This window comes from Podarcis gaigeae (assembly GCF_964106915.1).
Source record: "Podarcis gaigeae genome assembly, chromosome: 1".
NCBI classification, from domain to species: Eukaryota; Metazoa; Chordata; class Lepidosauria; order Squamata; family Lacertidae; genus Podarcis; species Podarcis gaigeae.
The window spans coordinates 114,086,196-114,114,129 of record NC_139678.1 but is presented as its reverse complement, the minus strand read 5'-3'; the positions used below and the strand labels follow the sequence as shown (position 1 = coordinate 114,114,129).

The 27,934-nt window shown below is 40.7% G+C and overlaps 3 protein-coding genes across 4 annotated transcripts in view; all 3 read right to left on the bottom strand.

The window, feature by feature from the left end:
• LOC310826909 (titin-like) overlaps positions 1-27,934 on the bottom strand; it is a 288,837-nt gene that overhangs the window by 208,631 nt on the left and 52,272 nt on the right. Inside the window, exons 43-46 of one of the 2 annotated variants that reach the window (XM_083702293.1) lie at positions 25,352-25,540; positions 23,567-23,938; positions 20,126-20,182; positions 504-4,367 (exon numbers count right to left, since the gene is read on the bottom strand). In XM_083702293.1, the coding sequence (XP_083558419.1) occupies positions 504-4,367; positions 20,126-20,182; positions 23,567-23,938; positions 25,352-25,540 (4,482 nt within the window). The remainder of the gene's footprint in view (positions 1-503; positions 4,368-20,125; positions 20,183-23,566; positions 23,939-25,351; positions 25,541-27,934) is intronic. The other variant, XM_083702294.1, reaches the window with a different exon arrangement.
• On the bottom strand, positions 7,386-19,775 carry LOC310827057 (uncharacterized protein). The gene is made up of 2 exons (XM_083702576.1): positions 19,145-19,775; positions 7,386-18,990 (listed from the first exon to the last, which is right to left on the bottom strand). The coding sequence occupies exon 2, from the start codon at positions 18,866-18,868 to the stop codon at positions 10,580-10,582; it is 8,289 nt and encodes a 2,762-aa protein (XP_083558702.1). The 5' UTR covers positions 18,869-18,990; positions 19,145-19,775; the 3' UTR covers positions 7,386-10,579.
• On the bottom strand, positions 20,448-23,548 carry LOC310851799 (V-set and immunoglobulin domain-containing protein 10-like; the record flags this gene model as incomplete). The annotated part of the gene is made up of 2 exons (XM_083754481.1): positions 22,312-23,548; positions 20,448-21,115 (listed from the first exon to the last, which is right to left on the bottom strand). Exons 1-2 carry the CDS (start codon positions 22,739-22,741, stop codon positions 20,448-20,450), a joined length of 1,098 nt encoding a protein of 365 aa, XP_083610607.1. The 5' UTR covers positions 22,742-23,548.

Here is a 27,934-nt window from a genome sequence, read left to right as displayed (position 1 = left end):
TGACTTCTACAACGTGCTGTGCAATCTCTTGGCACGTCTACTCAGAAGCAAGTCTCACTGTGCTCAGTGGGGCTTCCGCCCTAGTAAGCGTGTTCAGGATTGCATCTTTATTGTAGCAATGAAAAGGAAAAGTGAACCAAGTTGCTCTGTGGATATGGGGATGAAAGTGCTCCTAAGACATGCACTCTTTTAAAAAAAATCTGAAATATACAAATAGTTTTATTTTACAATCATCATTCATGAAACAAAAGTTAATTTTGTTTCAGTACCAAAAAGTGCAAAATGCAAATAAAAGGTGTGAATAAGAAATATATTTAAAGAAATAAAAGTTCTAAAGAGGAAACAAAAAGTGTGATTAGTTTGGTGATGCACAGCTGAAGTTTATATACTTCTTATATCTGTATCCAAAATGCTACTAGAGATACAAATATGTATATGTGTGTTCTATTCAGTTAGCAAATGAGTGAAAATAGGAAAGCAATATTTTATCCCCATATTCCAACCTCTTTTTACAACTGTGAGTTTCGCTGCTGCTGTTGTTTTTCCACCTTCATTCAGAGCCTCACAGGTGTACTCTCCTTGATGCACTTCCTTGAATGCTTGGTTGATTACTAGTGTGTATGTGTCATGGTCTTGCAAGCACTTGAACTCATTTCCTGAAGATACCAGCTTATCCCCAAAATACCAATTCACCACTTTAACATTTTCTATAATGGAAGTAAGACTTACGCTGTCACCTTCTTCAACAACAGTGTCTATAAAACTTTGGCGCATGATGGGACAACCCCTGCTCGCTAGACTGTCTTCTTGTTTGCTAGCCTTAACTACATGTGCCTCCTCTTCATTTTCCTCAAAAAGTTCTTCCTTTCTCTCTTTCACTTTTAGAGCATCTATTAACCTCTCAACTGGGGCTGCTGCTACAGGAATATCAAGGGTGAGTGTGGTTGTACCTACATCTTTAATGTGCTCACTGAGAGCAATAGTTTGGACTTCTTGAATAGACACAAGTTGCTCCTCCTGTATTTCTGATTCAGTACTCAGGTAAGCATGATGTAGCTCGGGTGAACCAATAATATTACTGACAGATTGTTGCTGAACAGGTGTCTCAGTTACAGTAGCAGACTGCATTAGTTTGGAAGGTGAACAAGAAGTAAGCAACTTGTGGTGTTTAGGTTCTGCTATGGCACTGGGTTCCTCTGCTGTCAGAACATGTTTCTCTTCATAAATAATAGAGTGAACAGCAGCTTGCAATTCACTTTTGAAATCAGCTGTCTGAGAATATATTCCATCTAGAGAGAGAGTTATTTCTGCAGTATTGGAACTTTCCAAGATTATAAGGCAAGTGCATGTTGCATGTTGAGATTCTTTGATCACTGTTACAGTCTTCAATTGAACGCTCTCAATATCATCGAAAGCATCCAATGGAAATAAGTGCTGTTCATTTGTCAGAGCTACTTTCAGGGCCCTTCTGATCTGAGCCTTCATATCTAAGCTACAACATACTGGAGTCTCAGCTGCAAGTTCTTCTTCTTTCCGAAGCACTTTGTTTTCCCATGTTTCAGGCACATCCATAAGCAGCCCCAGTTGCTTTTGGGCTGTTGCGTTCTCAGCATCTGGCCTTGCGATCTTGTCCAAGTGCTCTTCCTTTAATGGCTGTTTTTCCTCCAATAACAATGGGAGCCTGACTGACTGACCTTCTTGGATGCGGGCTGCAAATTCTTGCTCTGTGGCTTCCAAGAGATCGATGCTCTCTATCGGAACACCTTGCTCCTCAACGCAGGTGGATTCTGAAGGCACCCTGGGCTCAGACACCACCTCACAACTCATGGGCTGAACAGCCTCAAATGGCTCAGCATGTCCTACATCCAAGACCCTCTCTTCAGTCACATCAGATACCTGCATCACTGGTTGAAAGTCTTCCTTCCTCAGGGTAGCTTTCTGCTCTTTTCCTGCTTTGGGGAGGATTTCCTCTTTGGGCAGAAGCATCTCCTCAGCCACAGTGGTCAGACACTTACGAAGCTGAGGCTCTGCTTTAGCCACAGGGTATTCTCCAGCAATGTCACTCTGAAAAGCCTCTAGGGCCTCAACAGCTATCTGGTTTTTTTCCTCAGACGCCACAGAACGTTTGAGCATTATTTCAGCTTTCTGCAAAGCATTTTGGGGTTCGGGTTCTTGTACAGCCAAGATGCCTTCCTTAGGCAACACTTGCTCAGTTTGGCTCATTTGGAGATGCAACACAGAAATGGGCTCCTGGGTGACCTGAATGCTAACTGCCTCTGCCAGAGGAGGAAAGTGCTTAGCATCTTCACAAGAGGTGGAGACTTGTTCTTCTGTTACTAAGCAGTGTAGCAAACATGGGCTTTTCCTAGACAGTGCCTCATCTTCCAGGGGCACCTCAGAATTAAAATGCTCTTCTCTAGGAAGCGAGCCTTGTCCATGTACAACAGGCAAATGCAGTGGCTTTTCACCCTCTCTTTGGATTTCTGCTACCACCGTGTAGTCTAACCTGGGAAGGTCCTCAGTGTGTTCATCAGAGAGCTGCTGCTTTTCTTCAGCAACCAGAGCTGTTTGGACGAGCCTGCCCTGTTCCAGTGAGCCCTTCTGCTGCTCTGCAGTGGTTGCATCAAAGGCGGACTCTTTGGGGAACATCTGTTCAGAGGCAATCATAGCCACATGTAATACATTGGATGATTCTTGGGTATGACTAACTTCTGCAGGTGAATCAGCATAATCGATTGCCTCAGCATGAGCTTCACTTATTTTGCATTGTTCTGCTGCTACAGCAGATTGAAAAAAGCTGCCTCGTTCTTTAGCTGGTGTGATATTCTCCCACTTGTGTGTGTGGTCTGCCAAAGAACTTTCCTTGGACAATTCTTGGATGCCCTCAATTCTAGGAACACATACTGCATGTTTAGGCTCACTGGTTTCAATAACTTCCTCAGCTCCTGGGACTGAGAATACAACAGACTCACCGGGGCTTACCACATATTTCTCCTCAGATAGAATGGAGGCAAACTGAGATGTTTGCTCTATGGCTGATGTTGGCCTGACCATTTCTGGAAGCTTGGTTTGCAGCCCCTTTTCTTTGTCTTCTTGGTTTATTTCCTCCACAACAGGTAAACAGAGGTCAGAAACTTGGTGGCACCAGGAACCCGGCAATTCGACTATTGGTGGGCTTTGAATTGGTTCAGAGTGTTGCTCTAGGAAACCGGGGTGCTCCTTCACCTCACCTGTGGTAAAAGCTGAAGAAGCCACCTTTTCATTGGTCTGAGAAGATGGATCTGCAATTTCTCCAACTTTGTGAGACTCAAGCAAGGCTACTTGTTGGGTCAGAAGGGCTTCCTGCTGTACAGTAGCTGTTGAGTAGGAAGCCACCTGCAAAACATCTACCTCTTCACTATGTAGTGAATGCCTATCTTCAGTTCCAATTGTATACATCACATGCTGCCCATCGTGCCTATCATCACCAGGCAGTTTAACGGCATATATCCGTGAGACAGTAGCCTCGTCACTTACAGTTTCTTTATATGACTTGGTGCGTGTTTTCTGTTTACTCTTCTTTTCCTTATATGGAGCCTCCCTAGGCACGTCTAAGAGAACAAGAAGTTCTGCACTGCTAGAGGCTTCACCTATGAGGTTGATTCCCTTACAGATGTATAAGCCACCATCGGCCCCCTGGCAGTTATTCACCATTAGTGACCCAGAACCATCTCGATTATGAATGATAGTGTATCGTGCACAGGAGAAAATCTGGTTGTTTCCCCTAAACCACTGAATCTCTGGAGGTGGATCCCCAGCCACTTTGTACTCAAACACAGCAGGAGCACCTTGAGCACACTGAACAGGGTCTAGCTTCCTAACAAAATATGGAGGTTGAGGACTTCCTGTCTTCTCTGCAGTGAATTCTGCCTCCAGTTCCCTTTCATCTCCCTTAGGATTGACCTTCAGATAAGCAGAGCAGGCTGTCTCTCCATGGATATTACTAGCAATGCAAGTATATTCCCCTTCATGGTCAAATGTTGTGGAGAGAATAATGAGGCTATAGTTTTCATCATCAAACACAAACTTATAGTCTGCAGATGATGTCAGCTTAACACTATTGAAATACCATTGTATCTGTGGTTTTGGATCCCCAGTAACTACAACAGAAAGTCTAGCTAAATCTCCTAAACTTATTTCAACATTTGACACATGCTTGAGGAAGGTTGGGACATTGCTCTTCTCCCTTTTCACCTCTAAACTGCTAGAATAAACTGGATTTTCAGGCATGAGTTCAAGTGTTTTATCTCTATCACATAATTGTAGGCCGCTGGTGTAACTCTCAGTTCTTTCTTCCTCAGAAGACACAATAATAGAGCTAGAAATCTCTGTATGGGGAAAAATTATTTACATTTTACTAAAATGCTTTCTTGAAAAATTCATCTTGTATCTACCAGATACTATCAATCAATTATCATGTTAGGACAACACTTCGTAATGCTGCAAGATGATTAAAACATTCATATATTTTAAAATATACCTTGAATCAAAGGGTGGACATTATTTTAGGATTCAGTTTATACAGTGATACCTCAGAAGTTGAACGTAATCCATTCCAGAAGGATATTCAATTTCCGAAACGTTCAATTTCCAAGGCACAGCGTCTGATTGGCTCTTGCAATCAGAAGAGCCAATCGGAAGCCACTTGTCTGTCACATCGGACATTAGGCTTCCGAAAAACATTTGTAACCCAGTACACTTTTCAGGTTTGCGGCGTTTGGGAGTTGATTTGTTTGGGAACCAAGTACCAAGGTACAATTTCCCATTTAATCAGTGCATGAATATTGGGGAATATCTGCATATAAACTGAAGGCATAATACATCTCAGATATATGGGTTGGTGTTTAATATGTATAGACAGACTCAGATGTTCACTTTTCCATTAGTACTAAAAAAGCAAAATCACAGCTCCCATCATTCTAGAACATTAGCCATTGTGGCTGGGACTGATGGGAATTGAAATCTAGCAAAGTCTGGAGGGCCACAAGTTCCCCATCAAGGGCAGTCTTCCCTCTCCTGCTATTCTACAGATGTTTTGGACTACAATTTCCATCTGCTCCAACCAGTATGGCTGTCGGTCAGGGAAGATGGGAACTGAGAGCCTCAGAAATATGGAGGATACCAGGCTGAGGAAAGTTGATCTGGAAGATACAAGAGTCTGCAATAAATGTTTGATGATTTAAATACTCCCTTAAAAAAATTGGTACTGCAGATCCATGAGCTGAATGCTCATGATGGGGTGTTCCTGCTGACAGAAGGAAGAAAAGGAAAATTTTGCTGCTTCACCCTGCATCCCCCTGAAAATTTGCTCTGGCAAATTTGGGGAACCCTCCTGTGGCATGAGAATGCAAGGGGAAGGAGGCATCCACAAAAATTATCTCTCACATTTTCTGTCAGCGGGATCCTCTATTGGAACAGAGAAACTTCTGCAGAAGAAAGGAACCCTTCTATTAATGGAAAAGGAAATCTCACTCCAAGTCATAAAGTCATAAAGAGAATATTAATTGGGTTAGGGATTCAGTAACATATCACACAATAATAAATATTAAACCTGTAATAATTTTTTACACTGGTATATAATCTTCTACGTATTTTTTGTGTGACTTAAAGTACACTTAACACCTGGAGGTAGATTCAACAATTATTCTTATTGGATTTGCTTTATGGGGCTGTTTTATATCTGAAAAAGTAATGTGGTCTGAGGTGTAGGATGGTAAGTGAAATAAAAGGTATTCACTGAAATGGTGCTACTGATTATACAGCACCAATCCGGGGGGGGGGGTTGATGCTTAAGTCCCATTGAAATCAATGAACCATAAATCCCATTCATTTCAACTGAATTAAACAGTCAAGCACAACTAATGCACTCCACTTCATGCCATTCAGTAGAAACATAGAATTATGGTGTTGGAAATAATAATAATTTATTTATACCCCACCCATCTGGCTGGGTTTCCCCAGCCATTCTGGGTGGCTTCCAACAGAATATTAAAATACAATATTAGCCCTAAGGCAGGATGTTCTAGAGCTCAGCCAGCAAAAATTAGTTCCAAGTCAAAGACACAGACAACTATTTTGTGCCAAGTCGGACCATCAACCATATGGTTCAGTATTGATAGTGCCAGTGTTTCTTTCTCTACCCAGAGGTATTTGATCATATAAGGTATCCTAGGTAGTATAGCCTTCCTCTGGAAGGAAAACATTCATCTTCTTAATACTCAGAGGCCACGTGGTTCTCAGCTCTTGATCAGAAGACCTAAGGCTGCTCTGTGGTCCACAAATGGTCCACATACACTGTGCCAGGCAGACAAGCAGTCAGGAAACAATTTGGCTTTCCCCACCAATTGGTTGCCATCCTTTCTTATGCCCTTTCCAATGGGGGCATGGATCAGTTAGATATTGACTTCCTAATCCATGCCCTCACTTTTGCCACACTTAATACTACAAATTCTACAAAACTACAAAACAAAGCAGCTCAGTGTTTCGAAGCAAAGCTTTCGTCTTTGCCCTATGTAAGATTCTGCAATGATAACCACAGATAAAGTTGATGGTATGGAGGCGGACATGTTTTCGGGACTTTTACAAAACCACTCAATTTTGCCACACTAAATACTACAAATTCCTCCCTTTTTCTAAAATGGCAATTAAGATCCACAAATGGTTAAACTATGATATGAGGAGGACTATACAGCTATTACTTCCAGGTCAAGTGGTGCAATAAAGATATTTTCTGTTTCTTTTTTTATTATGTATTTTGTGTTTTTATATTATTGTGATATTATGTTGTAACTGCCCTGAGACCTGCAGGCATAGGGCGGTATACAAATTTAAATCAATCAATCAATCAATCAAATGATATAGCTCTACCTAAAAACTAGGGGGGGGGGGAAGAATCCCTGGCAGCACAGAATTTTCTTTGTCTCTGTCACAGAGAACCATGGGAGTCTTCTGTACCTTCAAGGTTCTAGGGAGGCCTCTATACATTTGGGGCTTTAAACTGCAGGTATGCAACATTACATTTCCCCTACAAACATTTAAAGTACTCTGTTAGAACACTGCAGCTGTCTACTCATGATTAATTGAGCATGTGTGCAAATGACTGGTACATGCTTTTAAATTTAAATGCCAGAGTAAGTTAACTGTTCTTTGTTTGACAGTTACAAAGAGAACTTTCCCAACATCCCACCCTCTGTTCAACTCTAGAAAAAATTATGTGTTTCTAGTTTCATATGTCTAGAAGGATGGGCATAAAGGTTATGACCTTCACATACATACCACCATTGTTTAAAGGTCGATAATTAATTCATCAATGTATGCTCAATGAAGAATACGAAACCAAAGTCGAGTACTGTATTTTGAACTTTTATTAAAACAATATATACATTGACATTTAAAATGTAACATCAAATATGAACAAATAAAGCTCTTTCGTTCCTCTTTTTTTTTAAAATACCCTGTAACTATGAAAAAAGACATCTGAGTTGATACTGGAAAAGTGTATAGCTTAAATGCTAGCTTTGGAAGATGGGAATTGTAGCCAACATTAGTCCTACTTAGAGCCAACTGAAATTAATGGGTATGACTAAATTACATCCATTAATTTAAATGGGTCAACTCTGAGTAGGGCATAGTTGCATGCAATGCTACAGGTGTAGCTGCCAGTCTTTGCTTTCATCACAACTGCTTGGCCATGATTTTGACCGTAACCAACGGTTTGGATTTACAGGATCAGGCCACAGATAAAGTGAATGCAAAGATACTACAAGCTGGAAGTGAGTGTGAAAGGTCAGATATGGTGGCTGAACTTCTGTGGGCTTTCTGATAGCATCAGACCATATAATACATTCAATGCCTTTTCTCATATATGCTGGGATAGCTGCACTTCATTTGCTCCAAAACTGCTAGTCAACTATATCGGGAATGACAATGGACACAATGCTATGAGCAATTTCTACCCAGCTCAATGTTGGATCAGAAATTTCATTTCTCTTATACTCTTACACTATTGAAACATTTTAACTGCCATGCAAATTATTTTAATGCCTACTGTCAGCACGTTGAGAGTGCTGAAATACCCTGTGATATCCATTGTATCAGTTTAGTGTTTCCAAAAGGAAACACCCTCCCCCCCTTTTACTTCTTTCCTTAGTTTTTACATATAAATGCCTAGTATGTTACCAGGTGTCTAAACTGTTTGAAATTTCTAGTCAACTGAGACTGAAAATGGCTTGGCTGGAAACAGAATCAAACTTGTAATTTTGAAATCAGTGGCGGCGAGATTTCCGTTCTGAGGATCCTGTGATAAAGGAGCCATACAGGCTGCCTTCCACAGATCACCCAAGCTATTTGACAAAACATGTTATGCATGTCTCGGGCAAGTAGCTCTGCGTTTCGAAGCAAAGCTTCTGTCTTTGCCCAATGTAAGATTCTGTGATGAGAACCACAGATAAAAGTCGATGGTATGGGGCGGGCATATTTACAGGGTGTCTCTTTTTTTTTTTACATGACCTGCTCTATATTTTGAAGAGTAATTCTAACATATTTGGGAACTTCAGCAATTCCTAGTAATATAGCATCAGTTTTGGGATTATGTGGAGCCTAAAGCCACAGATTTTTGATGAAAGACTGAGCACATAAATATAGAAATAAGAGCATGCATGTGCACAACTGAGAATATAAATGCACCAATTTATTTAAGTATAAATTATCATGCTTCTTTTAAATATCAGTGTTGAAAATAATATAAAGCAGGAACTCTCAAAAGTACAGTTTCATATTTAAAGGTAGCTGTCTCAGAGTCAAGTGGTGTATTCTTTTCTAGTGTTAAAAGGCTATTCTCATTTATCAATATGTCAGAGTTAGAGAATGTGCTTTTGGTGCTGATCACAATAGTGACTAGATTACCTATGTATTTTCTTTTTCTTTTTTTCATATACACAGGGAGTGAAGTCCTATACGGATCAGGGGTGCCATCTTGAATAAAATATTGAGGGGGTAGGTAAGCCTCACCCCACATAATTGATCACAAGACATGGCACACCCGCCCATTTAAATGGCAATGCCCATCAACTTTGAAGAGCCACCAACCCCCTCAAATAACATACGGGAGGGCGAAAGGAGCTCAGCCCCTAGGAGTTGGCTCCTATGATACAGATCAACTTGGAGGTAAGCCCCATTGCGTTGATTTAGGTTTTCTCTCAGACATATAGGGTCTGGAACTGCAGCCTTAGAGTCCCAAACCTAGGCATGTTTACTCAGGAGTAAAACCCCATTGTCTCCAATGGGATTTGGTCCCAGCTAAGCTTGCATGCAACCACAGCACAAAACATTTTACTGAATGAAATTTGTACAGTGGACAATATTCATGTCTGTTCATATACTGAAAAACATGGTTTTAAATTCATACTTCTTCTAGTCTATGATGACAGAAGTTTAAAAACAGCAAAGAGTTTTATGATACTTGAAAGACTATCAAATTTATTATGGTATATTTTTTGTGTGAATGTGACATAATAAATTTGCTAGCCTTTGAAGGTTCGCAAGACTACTATTTTGCTGTAACAGAATAACATGAATATCCCTCGATAAAGAATTGTATTTTGAAAAAAATGTTGGCTATCAAGGCCTTGGCTTGAGATGGATTTCAGGGTTCTGTTTCATTTTATCCATTGCTAGAGATTAATTGACCCACCTAAAGTGTAACCATCTCTAAGAAGTTTAATTTCAATATATTTTATTTATGCTAGGTTCACATTAGCATATTTGCCTGTTTTGCATTGCTTTTTCTCTAGTTAACAGGTAGTTTTAACTTGGTAAAAGAAAAATAAATCTGAAAGTTTTTTCTGCAATCTCCACTGTGACAGAAAACCCAAACGGGCCAATTTGGTCTCTGATTCTCTTTGAATCAGGGTATTTCAACTGGTGTCATGTTAATACTCTTCATTTGAATTGGAATGAGATCAACATAAGTCTCAGTTACTTCAGTGGGAGAGAAATAACATATGATTTCAGGATCTGTTCAAGAGAGAATGTTATTTTCTGATACAACATTGCGAGAGGGAAATCCTCATTTTTTTTCTGGTACTGCGTTTAAAATTCAGTGTGCATATAAAGTACAATTCCAAAAAAGTCAGTTATAAGAAAAAAAGGGGGTATCAAATATTTCAAGACCCTCTTAACAAAAATGTGAATGCACCTTTTAAATAAAACAATCATATTTACATGTATCAGACAAAGATGATGTACACATGTGGGTGACAATTACAATGATATCATTACAAGGATGCGTACGGTGTTGGGATCAATGGAACTCGCTTTGAGTGAAGCTTAGCCTGTAATAAGAGCTAAGCATCACTTCATCTCCACAGTAGTTCCCAGTAGGGAGAGCCTTGGGGAGGGGCCAGTGAATCCCACTCATAAGGTTGCTTCAAATAACAAGAAGCATCAAAATTACTGCTACATAGTCTACCAGGATGGATCTCTAAATGCGGTGCAAATGTGCTGTCTCTTTAAGAATACATACATTTTGAAAGCAGAACGTTCAGCAGATTGTTAACGAAGCACTGCTATAGGCAGTCCCTGCTTTGTTGGTTGCTACACACTTATACTCGCCTTCATCAGTTTGGACTAAGCTTCTTATAGTCAGACTGTGACAACCTTCCTGACTTTCCTCCACACAGTATCTCTCTTCATGAATCAACGCCCCATTTTTAAACCAGCTTATTGCCGGTTTTGGAGAACCAACTACTAAACACTGGAAACTTGCAGAGGTACCCTTGAAAGAAGCACAATCAGAAATATGTTTCATAAACTTTGGAGGTGCTTCTGTAACTTGAAATTCAAAGCTGCAGCTGTCTGTGCTCTCACCTTTAAATTCAATCTGCTCTTCTTTGGATGGTTCAGCAAATACATCAAAGTTAATACTTACACATGCTTCTCCTTCCTCTTCCTGCTCCTGTTCTGTAACAGCTACCAATTTAACAGCTTTCTGAGAATCATCAGTGTCACCTTCAAACTCAAACTCCAGCTCTATTTCCGTCTGGTTGCCATTTTGGATAGTATTATCAACAAGCAAATCAATCTTTTGAGGCCTACCACTAGTGCTATCCAAACTTAAATCTGCCTGACTTCCATCATTGGTCACTGCAAGAGCCCCTTGGCCCTCGGTTACAGCTAACAAGCACCTGCATATAGCTTCTCCAACAGCATTAACAGCCTTACACAAATACATGCCACTATCAGAATGCTGTACATTCTGAATTTTAAGACTATGACTTCCATTCTCACTTCTAACAGTGTACTTCAAAGCATCTGAAGAAATGCACTGATTTGCCTTAAACCACTGCACTACTGGGGTAGGACAGCCCGCGACTGTACAATGAAACAATGCCTCAGATTTTTCTGGAACCTCTATGTCAAAGACAGGGGTGGTAAAGCGTGGAGGCATCTCGGTGACTTCAAAGTCAATTGTAACATCTTTGTTCTCTTTCCCAAAAGAAGCCGTTGTGTGTTCCACCAGAGATAAAGGGAGAACATCAAGAGACACAATCATACTTTGATTATCAGAAGTGAGTTCAGGAATAGTGGCTATTTTCACTTGCTTCTCACATTCCTTAATCTCAGTTTCATCCAGCTCTACTTCCAGGAGAATTTCCTGAGGCGAAGGTGTTCGTGACGCTGACCCTTGTTCTATATCAAACTCTATAACATGTTGATGAGTTACTGGAGGAGGAAGAGCCAAAGCTCTTCCATCATGGGGTAACACTTGTACTTGTGCGATATTCTTGGATTCGCCTATGATATTTATTGCATGGCACATATATTCCCCTCCATCTGTTTTTTGAATGTTGCGGATTTCTAAGATACAAACATCACCTTCTTTTTGTATTTTGACCCTTTCATCTTGCTCAAGCAATGACTTATTTCTATACCATTTCACATCAGGTATGGGAATCCCTATGACCTCGGCAATAAAACGCAATGTGGTGTTCTCATAGATTTTTCTTTTAGTCAATGGCTTAATAAATGCAGGGGGAATTTCGTTTCCCTTTGGTTCCAATGCTTCACAAGGTGTACCGAACATTTCAGCACGTAGCTCTTCGAGAGAAGAGCTCCTGTGTTGCAAACGAGAGCCACGGGGTGTTTGGTAATGTTCTGGTGGGGTACTTCCCCTCACTAGATTTGCAGGAGACCTCATTGAAGCTCTGTTCGACTCTGCAGATGGTGTAGAATATCGCTCCTCTGATGGTGTAGAATATCGCTCCTCTGATGGTGTAGAATATCGCTCCTCTGACGGTGTAGAATATCGCTCCTCTGATGGTGTAGAGTATCGTTCCTCTGAAGGTGTAGAATATCGTTCCGGGTTGCCAATTGGTGTGTGATAAGACTCAAAAGACATGGGAGATTCAAAATTATCCACTGACGACGGTGGTGTGTAGAATCCCTCAGCCTCTCCCATTTCGTCTCCGCTCATGCTGTCAATATCAATAGACATTTCTGACTCAGGAGAAAAAGGGCGGGTCAGTTCTTGCTGTTGCTTGTAATAATCATAAACGGTGCTAAATGTAACATCTTCAACCTCCAAGGATGTGATAGATCCCTCCCTGGTCAGAGTCCTGGATGAGCTCTCTCTGACAACTGGGATCTCCTGTTCTCTGGCAGCAAGCAAATATTTTGTAAGAGAGAAATCTGCTCCTTCATGAGGAGGAGGAGGTTCTTGAGCATGAAGAGTACTTTCTTTGGTAGCCCCTTCAGTTAGATTTCCTAGAGGAGGATTCATGAATTCAGTAGTTTCACATTCTCCTGTCACACCTCCCTGGCTTATAAGTGATTCATCTTTTAAGGAAAGAAGGAACTGGGTCAACGAGGGTTCCTTGGCTGAGCTGTGTGATGATGGTTGTTTGTCAGGCATTATTTGACTATCAAAAGGCTTCTTGATATCAGTAGCCCCCTCAGTGGAAGAACTCCTCGCTTTGATAATGGTTTGCTCAGTAGCACGTGTCTTTTCTCCCCCTGTTTCATGAACGCTTTGAGGCTTCTTTCCATGTGCAGCTTTCTTCAAATCAGATATGAAACTATCCGCTTCGAGGACACCAGTTTCTTTCACTTGGTTTTGAAAATACTGACTGAGAGGGATGGGTTCTGGCTGCCCCCACAGAAAGGCTTCATCTGGCATCCTAAGCACTTCCTCCTCAGAAATTTTCCCCTCCTGATCGCAATGCCGATTTGTAGCAGGCTCCTGTTCAGTAGAAAGGCTAATCGTTTCTAAGGCCTTCTTCAGTATTTGTGTCACTGTCAGCTCTGCTTCCGCTTGTAATTTTTGTTCTAGGGAATTATCTCCCTCCAGCCGCGCCTTATAGCTCTGACGAAGTTCCTCACTTAGAGAAACTCCTTCCTCTGGTACGCTTGCCTTCTGTAGCTGTTTTATGAAACTCTCTGTCTCTGTACCCACGGTCTCAAAAGCAGACCTCAGATTAAAGGAACCCACTTCTTTCTCTGGTAATGTTTCAGCCTCCTTCAATGAAAAGCCTTGTGATAAAGATGCAGCATGTGCTTTCAGATCAAACATTTGCTCTTGTGTTTGTAGTTCTTTCCCTGGGGACAGGGTGCATTCTTTGTGGTTGCTGCTCTTGTAGAGGACATTGCTTTCAGTGGATTTCAACTGCTGCCCTTGAAAGGCTTCCATTTCCTCTGAAGCAGAATACAGGAATTTGAGAGGTATTTGCCCCTGTGGCAACTTCTCTTTTTGCTGTTGATCAACACTTTCTAGATTCAGAAAAGCTAATTTTAAATCAATGTCTTTGTTTTCTGGGGATATACGTTCCTGAACATTATCTTCTTCCATCATGGTTTTCAAAGAGAAGGAATCTTTTTGGCAAGAATGCATTATTTGAGGTGCATTTTCCATGGTACTCTGTGTATCAGCCTGAACTCCTTCAGAAGCGGAATAGAGGTTTTTTAAGTATGTTTCTTCTGTCTCTGGTAGGTGGCTATTTTTTTCTATATCTGAGTAAGCTTGCTTTAAGTCAAAAATGCCATTTTTAGGGGGTAATGATTGTTGCAGTGCAGCACTTTTTTCCTTTATAGTTTCATTTACTTTAGAAACCTCTAAATCCGATTTTTTGTGTGCATGTTCAGCCACGTCAGTTTCCAGGCTTTCAGCAACTGAATATTCAGTTTTAACATATTTTCCCCCAATAATTTCTATGTCTGGAACAGTAAAAACAGAATCTTGATCCTTTTCATGAGTCTGTTTTTCCTCAATGCGAACTTCCTTTTGAACAACAATTTCTATGTTATAATTAGATTGTTTGGAGGGAAATTCTTCTTCAAAGGATAAGATAGCTTCCTTGAAACTATATTCTGTCTTTACTGGTTCAGTATCTTGGGAAAGCTCTTGTTGAGAAGCTCTTCCTTGCTCTAGAAACAAAGTGGGAGATTGTACAATCTCTGGGGTTTTGTTGACATCTAGTTTCATTTCTTCAGAACCGGAATGCAGAGCTTTCACAAGGACATTGTCCTGGTTTTGACTATCATTTTCTACATGCAGAGAAAGTTGTTTTAAATCAAATATTCCTTCTCCCAGTTCCTTCTCTTTGTTGATATCCTGGCTATAACTCTCAGCTGATGTGTCTACTTCTGCACTTTCTATTATCTTGCCTAGGTCTGTTCTTTCAAAATCTGAAAGTTCTTTGATAACGATTTCCTCTCGTTCCTCAACAACAGTTTCTGTGCCTAAGGAAGCTGGATGTAAACCAAATTCTTCCTTCTCTAGGCATAATGCATCTTCTTGGGCATAATTTGCTTCCTTTACAAGTTCACCCTCTTTAGAAATACCTTGACTAGAATCCAATCTTTGTTCTAGAGCTGATATGCCGATTTGTGCTGATTCTGTGATTTTGTTTGTATTAGCTTGTATTATTTCAGAAACCAAACATTTTTCTTTGGCATACACTTCCTCTGACTTAAGTCTGTTTTGTTGTTCATCAGCAGTTTCTGTATCTGCATGAACCGGCATTCCATCAAGTGAGATATCAAGTTTGCCATCAATTGAGCTTGGGCCTATGAGTTCCTGAGTTTCAGTTTGTTCTTGAGCATTCTTATCTACGTTGTCTTCAATAGTAAGCATTTGTTTTAAATCAAATACAAATTCAGGCACACTTACATCTGCTTTTCCTACCAATTCTTCACCACAATGGATTTCCTTCTCTTTCCCCTCACCAAAGCTAGTGAACTTTTCCTCATGGATCAAAGTGTCTTTCTCTTTGTCAGAGATAGAACTTCTGAATGCTTGCTCTTTTTCTACTCTGAACAGTTCTTGGTGTTCATTGGCTACTGCCTCCTGCAGATTTTCTTTGTTTACAACCTCACTGTCAAGTTGTTCTTCCTTAGGTGCACTTTGGAGTTCATTGTTTATATTTTGCAGATGTAACATACTTCTCTCTTCTATGGCTGACTGATCCTGAGAATTCTTGCTTAATATATCAGTAAAACATTGATCCTTCTCATGGATATCACTGTCTTCTTGCAGCAGTGTGGAAAACCTATGATCCATAGATTCTTTTGCACTTAACTCCTGCTCAAAAGTGCAGATTTGTTCTTTAACTTCCTTAAATGGTATGTCTGTGATTACCTCACTTGAAGGTATTTCCTTGTGTGATATACCTTGAGTTGGTCCATACTGAAGACTCTCCGATTCTGGTTCCAGATATGCTAGTGTGAATTCCTGATCTTTAGAAATCTTCTGCATCTTCTCAAATATGTCTCTTACAGCTTTCCCTTCATCTTTTACATCATGACTTACAGAAATGTCTTCTCCTGTAACTGACCTCTCTCTTTCCTTATGACTCTCTACAACCATTTCAAATTGACAGCTTGATGATATTTCCATGGCTGCGTGTTTATATGTGCTTTCTACTTTGGCTTGCTCAGCAGCTGTATCTCTAAATTCCTCAACAAGTGGAGTGTCTGCTAAAATTTCTGAAATACTGGCTACCCTTTGTTCTTCTTTTGCATTTGACTCCATCTCTTTATATACTTCTTTTTGCTCCCAGATCTGGAAATGTGGGTGTTCACTTTCATCAGCAAGTAGAGACTTCATTACATCATTTAGATAATTTGGCAGCTGGGATTCCATTTCCTGGGCTGGTCTACCTGTTTCTTCCCCTCCGAAATCCAGTTTACTAACACTGTGGAACTGCTGGCTTACAGAATATGCTTTATCGCTAAAACTACTTTCCGTAAGTCCTACTGAGGATTCAAAATAACTCCCCAAATGTTCTTTTGCAATCTGGTCCTGAGTTCCTCTGACTTGGCTTTCGACAGCTTTGAGCTCAGTTTCATCCGAAAATATTTCCAAGGTGGGATCAACTGAAAGATAACAAACAGTTTCGACTATGCCAGCTTTGTTTTCGGCAACACATTTGTACGTGCCAGCATCAGATATGGAAACCTTGCAAACGTGCAACCTATAAACGCCATCTCCCTCCTCAAAGTAAAACTTTTCAGTGGGGATTAAAATCCCATCATTCTGCAGCCATGTTACAATTGGCAGTGGTTCTGCAGATATTAAGCATTCAAGTACCACCGAATCCCCTTCTCTACATCTAACATGTTGTTGAATTTCTTTTAAGATTTTGGGGGGTTCATGAGCCACATCAAATGAAAATTTAAACTTATGCTTTAGTCCTGCAGAAGTTTGTTCTTCAGGGGGTTCTTCAGGCACAAACTCAACAAACTGAGTTAATTCTTTAAATTCTTCATCTTGTTCTGGAGTTGGGGTTGGAGCAGTTATTTTTATTTCCACAGGAAGTGAAAGCAGATCTGGATCAGAAATGCAAGGTCTGGGCAGGTTAATCTGTGGAGGCAGGAGAGTGGCTCTGCCATCCATACTTAAATCAGGTTCATCTTTTTTTGAATACTCAAATGCCAAACTGAGTTCCTCTTCCTCTTCTGCATAGTCTGGTGAAAGCTCAACTTTACATATACTGAATGGTTCAAATTCAGGCTTTTCCTTTCCTTTCAATTTTAGCGTTCCTGAAGTTGTAGCAGTCCCATGCTGGTTAAATATCACACAAGTAATGGAGCCTTCCTGATCACGGACAATGGTGGAGAATGTCAGTGTAGAACTATTTTCTGTGGTTCTGATGTTACATTCTTGGTTACGTGACAGCGGCTTGTCATTGTTATACCAAGTGACAGTGACCTGTGGATGGCCTTGGAAATCACAATTAAAAATACAGCTCTCTCCTTCGCTTACTTCTTGTGATTCAATTTCATGAACAAAGAAAGGGGGGCATGGCTCCAGATATTTCGGAAGAGGCATCACCAATTTGTCAGGTGGTTCTGTTATCTCCGTTTCTGTTTCAGTGACCTCAGTCAACACAGACTCTTCGGTTTCAAGGGAGCATTTGTTTACTGACATTGCCGTTTCTACAGTTTTGCTCATTTCCCTGATCTCAAAAACAGGCACAGGTTCATTAATGTTCAATGTGATTGTATCAGACATCATCATGTCAGGTTTCCCTCTCTCACTGACATCATCTTTCTCTCTCACACTGACATCATCCTTCTCTCTCTCACTGACATCATCAGTCAAAAGTACATATACCAGGGGAGAGGGGTTTTTCTTAATGGTTTTTGTCGCCTTGAAGTCTTGAGTATCCATTCTTGCTTCTTCTGATTTTCCATGGGTATAAGTATGGTGCATCCATCTTGTGTTCCCGATTGCCTTTGGATCTGTTTCTGGAACTTGTGGCTTCACGTTCCCTTTAGAGGCTACTACCTCCTGTCTCCGGAACATTCCTCCCCTATTGCTTTTATCAGGAAAATCCTGGAGAATCTGAGGAGGCCCAGGAAGGCCCAGGATCCGTTCCATTCTAACCTGAAATTTTTCTGATGTTTTCTCAAGCTGCCTGCTAGAACTTCCTACCGTAACTTCTTTAGTGCCTGACACTGTCGGTAACATGGCCTTTTCATTAATCTGCTCTATAGTTTGGAAAGCAAGTCCCTTTGTCTCTACATGAGATGCTGCACAGATTGAACGAGCCAACGGGCCTCTTTTATTCCCAATTCCTACAATTTTCGCAGAGGGAAGGTGTTCCTCTGTCGATCCCTGTGATAGAAGCACTTTTTTCTTTTCCAGCATGGCTTTTTTTGCCTCGCGAAGTCGCTGCAACTTTACTTTTGTTTCCTCGTCAAGCAAAGCCTCTCCCTCACTACACCACCTACCTGCACGCCTGTTTCTTACCCAATCCTTATCGTATACAAATCCTTTTCTTAAGGACGAGAGGCTTTCAAAGCTTATGGTCCTCACCATCCCTTTGGTAGGAGAAAAAGCTCTCAGCGCTTTCTCGGTTTCCTGCTTCTTATCAAACGGAGAACCAATACACCGCAGATCAACTTTGAGCCTATCGCCACTCCTTTTCTGCACCAGATGCTCTATACGTTCACAAGTACTCTCTGACTGTCTCAAAAACTCTAGGTATTTGGCATTTTGTTTGTCACCATGTGCTACCAACAATGAAGCAGTGGACTCAGCTGAACCCTCACTGTTAATAGCAAAAACCTTGTAACTCCCTGAGTCCCTTTCCTGAACTTCTTTTACCTCTAGACTGGAGCTGTGCATATCCATGCAGCTCTCACTCTTTATTCGCCTTCGCAGACTTTGGGGGATTTGCCTGTTGTTATGGTACCATGTTATTTGGGGCAAAGGAAGGGCACTCAATTTGCACTGGAAAACAACTGGCTCTCCAGCCATAACAGACCGATACTTTAACTTTTGTGTGAAAGAAGGTTTCTGTTTCTCAGGCCAGGAATGCATAAATGACATTCCACTTGTGCCCTTCAGATCCGGGAGAGATCCATGTTGCGGAAGATCTACGGAATCAGCAGAAGCAGCCTGTTTGCCAGCTGGGTTTTCTGCATATTCTGGCTCTTCACCGAAGAACAGTTCTGCAAAAGAATACCATTACATTACAGCGTACTCCGTCCTTTCAATCACACAGTTGGGAAAAAAAATGAAAAGAAATGAAATAGCTATAAATGAAATTAAATAATGAGCATGCAACAGATTCATCACAAATCCATTAAAAAAAAATTCACTCACCATATTTGTTCGAATAAACGCAACGCCTTGCTCTGTTTTAAAGATTCTGACACGAAAATCGTTCGCTGTCGGTTCTTTCTTCCAACTGCGGAAATTTCTTCATCAACAAGCAAAATGAATCTCAAAATGACATGTTCCTGTGGGTGCATGTTTTACTGCCTGAAAAGCTTTTTATTTTTTTGTAATTTTTTTTTTTTTGCATTTCTTCTTTGCAAAGAAGGGGAGGGGAATCTTACCTGACTTGCAGACAGTAGAATAAACGCCCTTTCTGATCCCTTTGATTGTGGGTTAAAATGGTCAAACAATAGAAAAGATATTTTTCAAAGATATGAAAAAAAAATCAACTGTAAGTAATTTGCTAAAACAAAATGAGAAGGCGTTTATTCGAACTAATACAGCTGCTAACTTCACAATGTTATGCAAAAAAAGAAAAAAGGAAAGAAAGCAAGCAACATGGCCCAACTATGCTATCTGCAAGCCAGTGTAAGAATTTCCATAAAGGAGAATTAATATCATGTTCATGAAATGGGAGGGCAACAATGGAAACAGGCCCCTTTCCCATCTTGCAAAGTGTTGCATCTTAATCAGATGCCAGCCCATGGTTTTTGACCAACTCATTCATGTTAGAGGACTAATGTGTTCTGAAACCATCCGAAGCAATTCAGTCTAAAATTGTCCCATGCATTACAAGAAGGTATACGAAAGAAAAGCTTTTGCAACCAGCTGCATAGCACGATGTGAAAGTAAAGACGGGCAAATCTGTGAAAATGAAAAGTTTTAAATGGACTTTAAAACTTGTATCCTTTTTGTAATAATGCAGGTTATCCTGAGCATATTAAAACAAAACATGCGGCATATTCAGATATGCTTCAGAATATGTTTTGCTTTCTTGGTCATACGTATCAGCTTTTCAAAGGGGTTACTGGGGTTTTTTTTATGCTAAACCTTCCTTTCCATATAAACGTTTGTGTGCGACTGTACCTTTCACTTCCATTTCAATCTGTTGTTCTATCTTCTCCTGCAGAACTCTTTCCAGGGCTGTAATAAAAATAAAAGTGTGATTTAATGGAAAGCGAGTTGAATGTTGCAAGAGAAGAAAATAAAAATGATGCATTGATAGGGGGAGGAAAAAACCACACATACATACATACATACATACATACATACACATACATGCCAGGAAGTGCCTGATAAGTTGAAAACAAATAGTGGGAGGATGCTAAAGTATTGGGGATTTTCCCCCACAGCATTTTAATGGAGCCTTTCCCTCTCCCCACCCTCTCCCTCTCTTTCTTTTTCTAATTCAACATGCCTTTAACATGCCTTTAACACCATGAGGAAAATATTCAACAATCCACAGCCGCTTCATTATATCACGGACTGTGGATTGAACAGGTTTCAACGACGGTACGCAAGAGGAGTATATGGAAGGAACATGCAGTTGCCAACCTGTCACTCTCAGATGTGTGCTGCACTCGGCTTGTCCCGCAGAATTAACTATTCTGCACTTGTATATACCCCTCTGATTCTCCTTAACTTTCAGTAAGTTTAAACTGCACAGTGGGCCATCGTGCCTCAAAGAGCACAATGCAGAATCCTCAACTATTAGCTGGTTATACAGCCAGATGACACAAGGTGTAGGGAACCCCTTGATTACACAGAACAGCGAGACATTATCTCCTTCTTTGACAAAGCTTTCTGGGGGCAGAGTTTCAAGGAAGACTGGTACTGTGGCACCAGTTTCGGCGATGTCTTCGCACGGCACAACATCAGGGTAGTAGTCTCTGATCCTCAGTTTCTCAGCTTCTTGTGCTTTTTGAGCTGTAGATATTGTCACGCTCGTCGTTTCCGTGGAAGACTCTTGTTTATATTCATAGGCTGTTTTAATCTGAGACTCTTTGCTTGTTTTAATGCTTTTAGTATCTGATTCAAGGGTAATTTTTGTTACTGTTCTGGCTTGTGCTTCTTTAGCTAGGCAAGAATAAAGTTAGGATAAGATTAGATGTTTTGCAGCAAAAAAAAAAAAAATCTATACTCAGCAATTATATATGTATATAAAAGCCATTAGTATGGTAAAAGGAATGTTCAGCGTGTTAGTGCAAAAAACAATTGAATTTTCAGTCTTTTATACTATCCTGTTCCACATTTAAGGGCTCTATTCATGCCAGGTTAAATAGAAGGTGCAATTAGATCCACAGGATTTGCGTCACTGACATCAGAGGAAATAGGATTGGCCCACAGTAATTTTTACAAGGACATCTTCAGTTTTAGTCAAGGCTTCTTCTGCATAGCCTACAAGGCAGCTGCAGCTGCAATGCTTTTCAGTGATGTGTAGAAAAGTCAGGAAATCCACCAGTTTGTAAAAGCAGGATATTTGGCACTGTTTGGGGTTCAAGTTGTTGTTCCTACTCTTCTGTGTGCTAATCGTGCAGCTATTTCCATGCCATGAGAAGAAAACCAAAAGTCAATTCTTAGTCTTCATTGCTTAAACACAAGAGAGGACTATAGGTAAAAACATTTGTGGCACCTTCATCATCTGGTGTTGGACAAGGAAAAGCAAGGCACATGACATGTGGGAGTTTCTTTGCCTTAACCGTAACAAATTGTTGTGGTCAATAAAAGAATGAAAAAAAGATGCAAAATTCCAATTTTAAAAGAAAACTGGTATGGGTGGAAAAGGGCATTCAGAGAATGGTTCTGTTAATGGCAGTCAATATCTGCATAAAACCCTTTGTAAACTAGAATAGCCAAAATTAAAAGTTAGACTACATAGCTGTTGTTGTTTTTTAAAAAAAGCTTTCACAAAAATTAACAGCCAGTAAAGGAGAAATAATTGTAAACAACTTCTTGTACTTCTCTTTGATCCTATAGGAAACTTCCAAATTGCTTCAGTATTTCACTGCAAATTGACTAGTCCTTGCTTTTGGAGATGAACCCGATACCTCTGTAACTTGCCAGGGAAAGGTATGGTTCCTACTTTACTAGCAAATCACACAGAGTACCTGTGCATGTGGTTACTTTATGAATAGAGCCCGAAATGTAGAGGGTTGGGGGAAATGGAACTCAAAACTGTAATTCTAAATTAAATACTAGCACAGGAGCTATAGGCAGTGATGATGAGGATGAAATGAAGTAACATCACATAATGTTAAAAATCAGATAACCACCTTCTACGGTTAGTATAGCAGTTGTTGTTACTTCTCCATAGTCGTTACGAACAGTACAGCTGTACAGTCCTTGATCTAAAAGCTGGACATTGCTTATAGTGAGGAAGAGAACGCTTCCATTTTGTGACAGCCTTATTCGTTCAGATTCCTGTAACGTTTCTCCCTCGTGGGACCACAAAACCTCCGAGAAGTTTTCGCTTTCCAAAGCGCACATAAACTGAGCAGTATCGCCGCATCTCACAGTGAGATCATGAAGTTTCAGAAGAATCTTTGGGGGCGCCTCTCTCAGCACTTGAATGGAGGTTGCAGATACCGTGGCGCTTTCTGACTTCTGAGTAATGGCTGTGGCACTGAAGCTTTCTCCTTCCTTCCCAATCTCAGCTTTCACAGTAGAAGTTCCAGAAAGGTGTTCAAAGGCCTGCACAACCATTTCCCGTGACGCCTCCTGCTTGGACTTAATTTCTTTTACATACACTTGAGTTTCCTTCTTTGCAAAGGGGGAAGCAATATGCACTTCTGATTTTGCCTGGATAGACTCTTTTACATCTTTCCCAGAACTTAGCCTATCTAAGGCTTGCACTGTGTAATCAAGTAACAAAACATATGATTAATATCTAATGCACTGCAGTGGGCCACGTTAAAAGCAAAACGCTAAGCCATAGATGATAAGAATGAAATGTCTTCGTTTGAAAGCCTTGCATGCCAGCTGCATTCATTAAAGGTGCCCTCAGGAGGCAGCAAATATTTTACAGAAAAGAACAGCCACAATGATGGATGGGAAAAAATGAAATATGCTCATGCTGGTAATATGTGGTAATTATTTGACTCTTCTTTCCACTGCAGTTGTCCATGGCAATTTGAAGGTTTTTTTTTTTTTTTTGATACCCTAACAATATCCCTTCTTTCCCTTTAAAAACCGAGTAGAGCAAACGTCGGAGAATGCTACCAACTGCCAACAACTCACTGCCTTGAAGTGTGTGCATGTGTTTAGTCTACCAAAAAACAGGTGTATTATCTGAGCAATAGACCAGGATGCAAGTTCTAAATGACACGACACTTTGAAAGTACAGGAAACGAGAGTGGTTTATTTGGTTACCGCTAGGACTACTGACATTAGTGACGGCACTGCTAGTTCTAAAAATAAAATTTAAAAGTGTGAAACGAGGAAGAAGAGAAGGTCATTAGTCACAGTGTAGAAAAAAAGTGTGGTTTATGCAACAAACAGAATTCCCTAGGAACAAAAGCGGGGCTTTACCTTCAGCAGTCACTGTAAGTGTAGCCATGCAAGTTGCATCTCCAGCACTATTTCTGGCTTTGCAAGAGTACTGCCCGGCATTTTCTGAGAAAGCATCTACTATTATCAATGTGGCTGTGCCTGTCGACTCATCAAAATGGAAAACTACGCCTTTGGTTGGCAACATTAGCTGTTGATTATGAAACCAGAGGATTTCTGGTTTCGGCATGGCGGAAACCCTGGCCTGGAATCTGACTGTTTCCCCCCTGCATACGCTGCAGCTTGAGATGGGCTGGATAAAGTTGGGCCTTTGGGCAACGGGGTCCTTCTTAATGGAGAAAGATGAAGAAACATGCCTTTGGGAATGTGAGGTAACTTCTTCAACCTTAAAGCCTGAAAAGAAGCATGTCAACTTTTAATTTCTTACCCTGCACACCAGTCAATTTTCTCTAGCCGCCCTACATGCCCTTTCTCTTTATTTACAAACACATTCTTATAGCATCACACTCTTCCTTTTCCTAAGTGACAATGTTTAGGCTCTGGGTACAAGCAGAGTGGAAAGCAAAACATTTGAAAACCAGCTGAGTTTAAATGTATAAATGCTCTTCGTGTCACGTATCTGAATATTTGTTTCCTCTGACAAATATTCACATTTGAATTGGCATGATGCAAGTCAATTAAATCCCAATGATTTTAATGCCTGCTACAGGCATTTCAAATCATTCTAGATATATTACCCTGAAAAACAGCAACAAAATCAATATTGTATTGCAGGTTCTGGGCTTCCCCCTTGTGTTTCAGCAGGTGTTGGAATGGTAAGGAGGTTAGACATTTCTTTTCAACGGGGCATTCATTTCTAATTTCAGTGTAAGGTGCTCTTCTTTTTCATACATAAATGCAATTTCGCCAACATTAGCGATGCCTAATTATTTAATGTCGTTTAATTAATGTGGAAATGGGACGGAGTCATGTGTGAAAGTGACATGGACAGAAAATAAACAGATTCGCTCATCATCCACATGCCATATCACAATTTGCTTTTTAAGCACCCTCATGCCTCGCAAAACTAGAACTAGATATTATGGCACATGCATGGTGGCTGCAGCCATCCCAGCTCTACATCTTCTCTTTGTTTCCTTTTAGCATGTATTAATGTAAAAACCATGTGACGTGGCCTCATTTTGTGATGAGCTTCCCACTTGTAAACAGGCGGAAATAACAATCAGCACATCACACATTTTTGTATTGCAAGATACAAAAAAGGAGGAAGAGGAGACTCTGGGACACTGCTTTTTAGCATTGCCAGCCAATAGGTATCCTTCTGACCTCAGTCTCGGAATTGGTTTGCCACACAACATGGGACTGGGAGTGCTCCTGTTTGACAAACCTAAACCTAAACCCCCATTGTCTGTATTGAGTTATATCGCACAGTTCTTTAGATACACGCCTTCACTTCCTTTCAACAGAAATGTGATTTGGCATGACAAATAAATTCTGGGAATCTGGTTATGTCAGAGAGGGTTTATTTATTCGTTTATCTTTGGTGCGTGCTGGATACTCATTGGAAACAGAATGGAAAGATGAAAACTATGGAACACTGGAACAACGTGAAATGATACTCTGCAGAATTTATACTGCGGAGACCAGATGGGCGCTATCGACATCAGACAATGGGGTTGGTTATTTGAGTTATAAGACACTGACATGACAGACAATTACACATAGTTTTAAAGATATATATAAAGATATATTAATGTTAAAACACATGCAAATTTACACAGTGTCTATTTAGACAGCACTCTGTACCTTCCAGCTTCAGTGCAGCCATACTTGACACCTGGCCAACAGAATTGCCTGCGACAAAGGTGTAAATTCCTTCATCCTCTGGGTATGCTTCTGCAATCTCAAGCTGGAAAGTGTCTTCAAACTGAGTCATCCTAAAGAAGCGGGATGGCTTGATCTCTTTGTCTTTGCTATACCAAGCTACTTTGAGGTCTGCTCAAGTGAAAAGAAACAAAATAAAAAAGAGAGAGATATACATGTAAGGTTTCTAGTTTCACTCTTGGGGAGCAAACTGGTGAACAAGTTGGGAGATCAGAACTAAAGAGATACTTGATATGGCAACACTGCACTGAGTTCTTCCCCCTCCACTGTAATGTTTAGGCTGCAATACACAGTATTCTGGAAACAAGTCCTAGTGAATTCAACAGGACTGATTTCTGAAAAGTGAAGCCTAAGAATGCACAGTTAGACCAATCCATGTTGTTTCCCGCTGCCCCCTGTGCCACCCACCCTGCCGCCTTCAACAGCTGGTGGAGAAGTGGTACCAGGATTGATGCCAATTTTGAGCAATATTCTCACTGATTTTGGGAAATCCACTTCTCCCCACCTGGTGTTCCCTTACCCCTGCAAGCAACAGCCAATGATGTGGAGCCAGGGAAATGGCATAGGAAGTCTGATTAAAATATTTCAGGGAAAGGCAGGGGAAGACACAGGTCACTGTTGGTGGCAGTCCCATGTTGAGCATCACGTGTAGTTCTATCCTCCGTGTACACCTAGTGAACCTCAAACTTTTGTTCTCCTTCTTTTTCATCCAGAATTTCAGTGAGCATGAAAAATGAACAATACTATTCTGGAAACTGGCAGCTTTGGATATTTGGGGGCAGTGGAGGAGCACATGAGCAGGTTTGACCTGGGCCATGACAAAGAACTATTCTAAGGATAATTTCATGCTGTACTGAGTCATATGCAGAAACATTCATGAACAATACAAAGAGAGCGGGCGTTCCCAAGAACAATTCCCCATGCTCTGGTTCCACAAATATATACATATAGAAATGCTGTAGCTTTCAACATGCACATCAAAATGATATATATACCCATATGAGCATATATATGTATATATACATAAATCATTCTGACATGCTTTTGCACAGCTCAAAATTTGCCAATATTTTCAGTGTAAACTCCTACATGCTTTTTATGATGACATGTTTTTAAAAGTCCTATCAGAATTTTCTTTTTGTAGTTAGGGACACGATCCATATGCACCATGAGTGTAGCGCCAACCAATGCCTGGAAGTTCCTCTCTTTACCCGTATATCCCACCTACATATCAACATGGGCACATGGAGAGGCAGCATAGTTGTTATGTCTGGGGGAAATGAGTAGTCTGTGCATGCCTTCTTCATCCCCAAGCCACCTTCCCTCTTTCTGCCCCCTGCACAGTGCAACTCGTTTCTGCTTGGCGTATGTGTAACTCTCAAAGCAAGAATGAGGGAAACGGTGCCCCTCCAGATGTTGTTGGGTTCCACTTCTCACCATCCCTGACCACAGGCCATGTTGGCTGGGGCTGATGGGAGTTGGAGTCCAAAAGGCCACAGGTACCCCATCCCTGTCATTTTGTGCATGTGCAGGCTGGAGCAGGGCAGGTGGGGGAAGAGAACTTTTTGAGCCCTTTTTGGGATCCTCAGTTCATCACCGATACACCCATCGTGCAAATGGATCATACGTTCACGAATTGTTTTCCTAGGGATAATATCTCATTTCGAGTACATGTCTGTATTTATCTAATTTAAAAGCGAATTGTCCATTTGGATTTTTATGTGCGTCATATTAAAATCTATAAGTATAAGTATAATCTTTAAGTATAACTATCTAATCCAAATTTTAGAATATGCAAAAGGGAAGTATTGTGTGAGTTTCAGTAAGTTCACTGGGGGAATTAAAAGAACTATAATGAGTGTTTTTATATGCAAGTTGAACTATTGTGGCAATACTGATGGTTTTAAAATTATGACGTGGCACTTCATTCTTCTCTTAGAATTATATAAAGCTCAGTGTTTTGGCGGCTAGGGGGGCATTTACCCAGATATCTAGACTGCTCAAATTCTCTCTCTCCCTCCCTCCCTCTCTCTCTCTCTCTCTCTCTCTCTCCCTCCCTCCCTCCCTCCCTCCCTCCCTCCCTCCCTCCCTCCATATATCTGTAACTATAGGCAAACAGTCAAACTGATCAGAACTGCTGGTGACCCAGGACTGTGGATCAAGAGGTCTATGGACTCTCAGATGAACTGTCCCCTCCATTCATAGTTCTTTGTTCCTATAGTAGCTCTTTTATAAGGAGTTCTGTGTACATATTAGGGATCTCACACCAGCAAGATATTGGAGCATACGTGATTTTAATTTGCCCAAGTCTTTTGCATATATGAAGAGATCATTCTGCAGTTAGATACATGGTTTACTGGGGGTACTGGTTATCAATGGTTCGGTTTCAGAGCTGGTTTAGCTGATCCTTGGATTCCATGAAATATGGTGGACAGGGCAGGAGTAACATAAATACTTTTAGCCATAAAATGTCTGAAGCATGGGCTGATTCTCACTTTACTTTTG

Bases quoted from the DNA above. Each gene is read 5' to 3' on its own strand.
- LOC310827057 (XM_083702576.1), bottom strand. From the start codon at position 18,868: ATGTCATTTATGCATTCCTGGCCTGAGAAACAGAAACCTTCTTTCACA.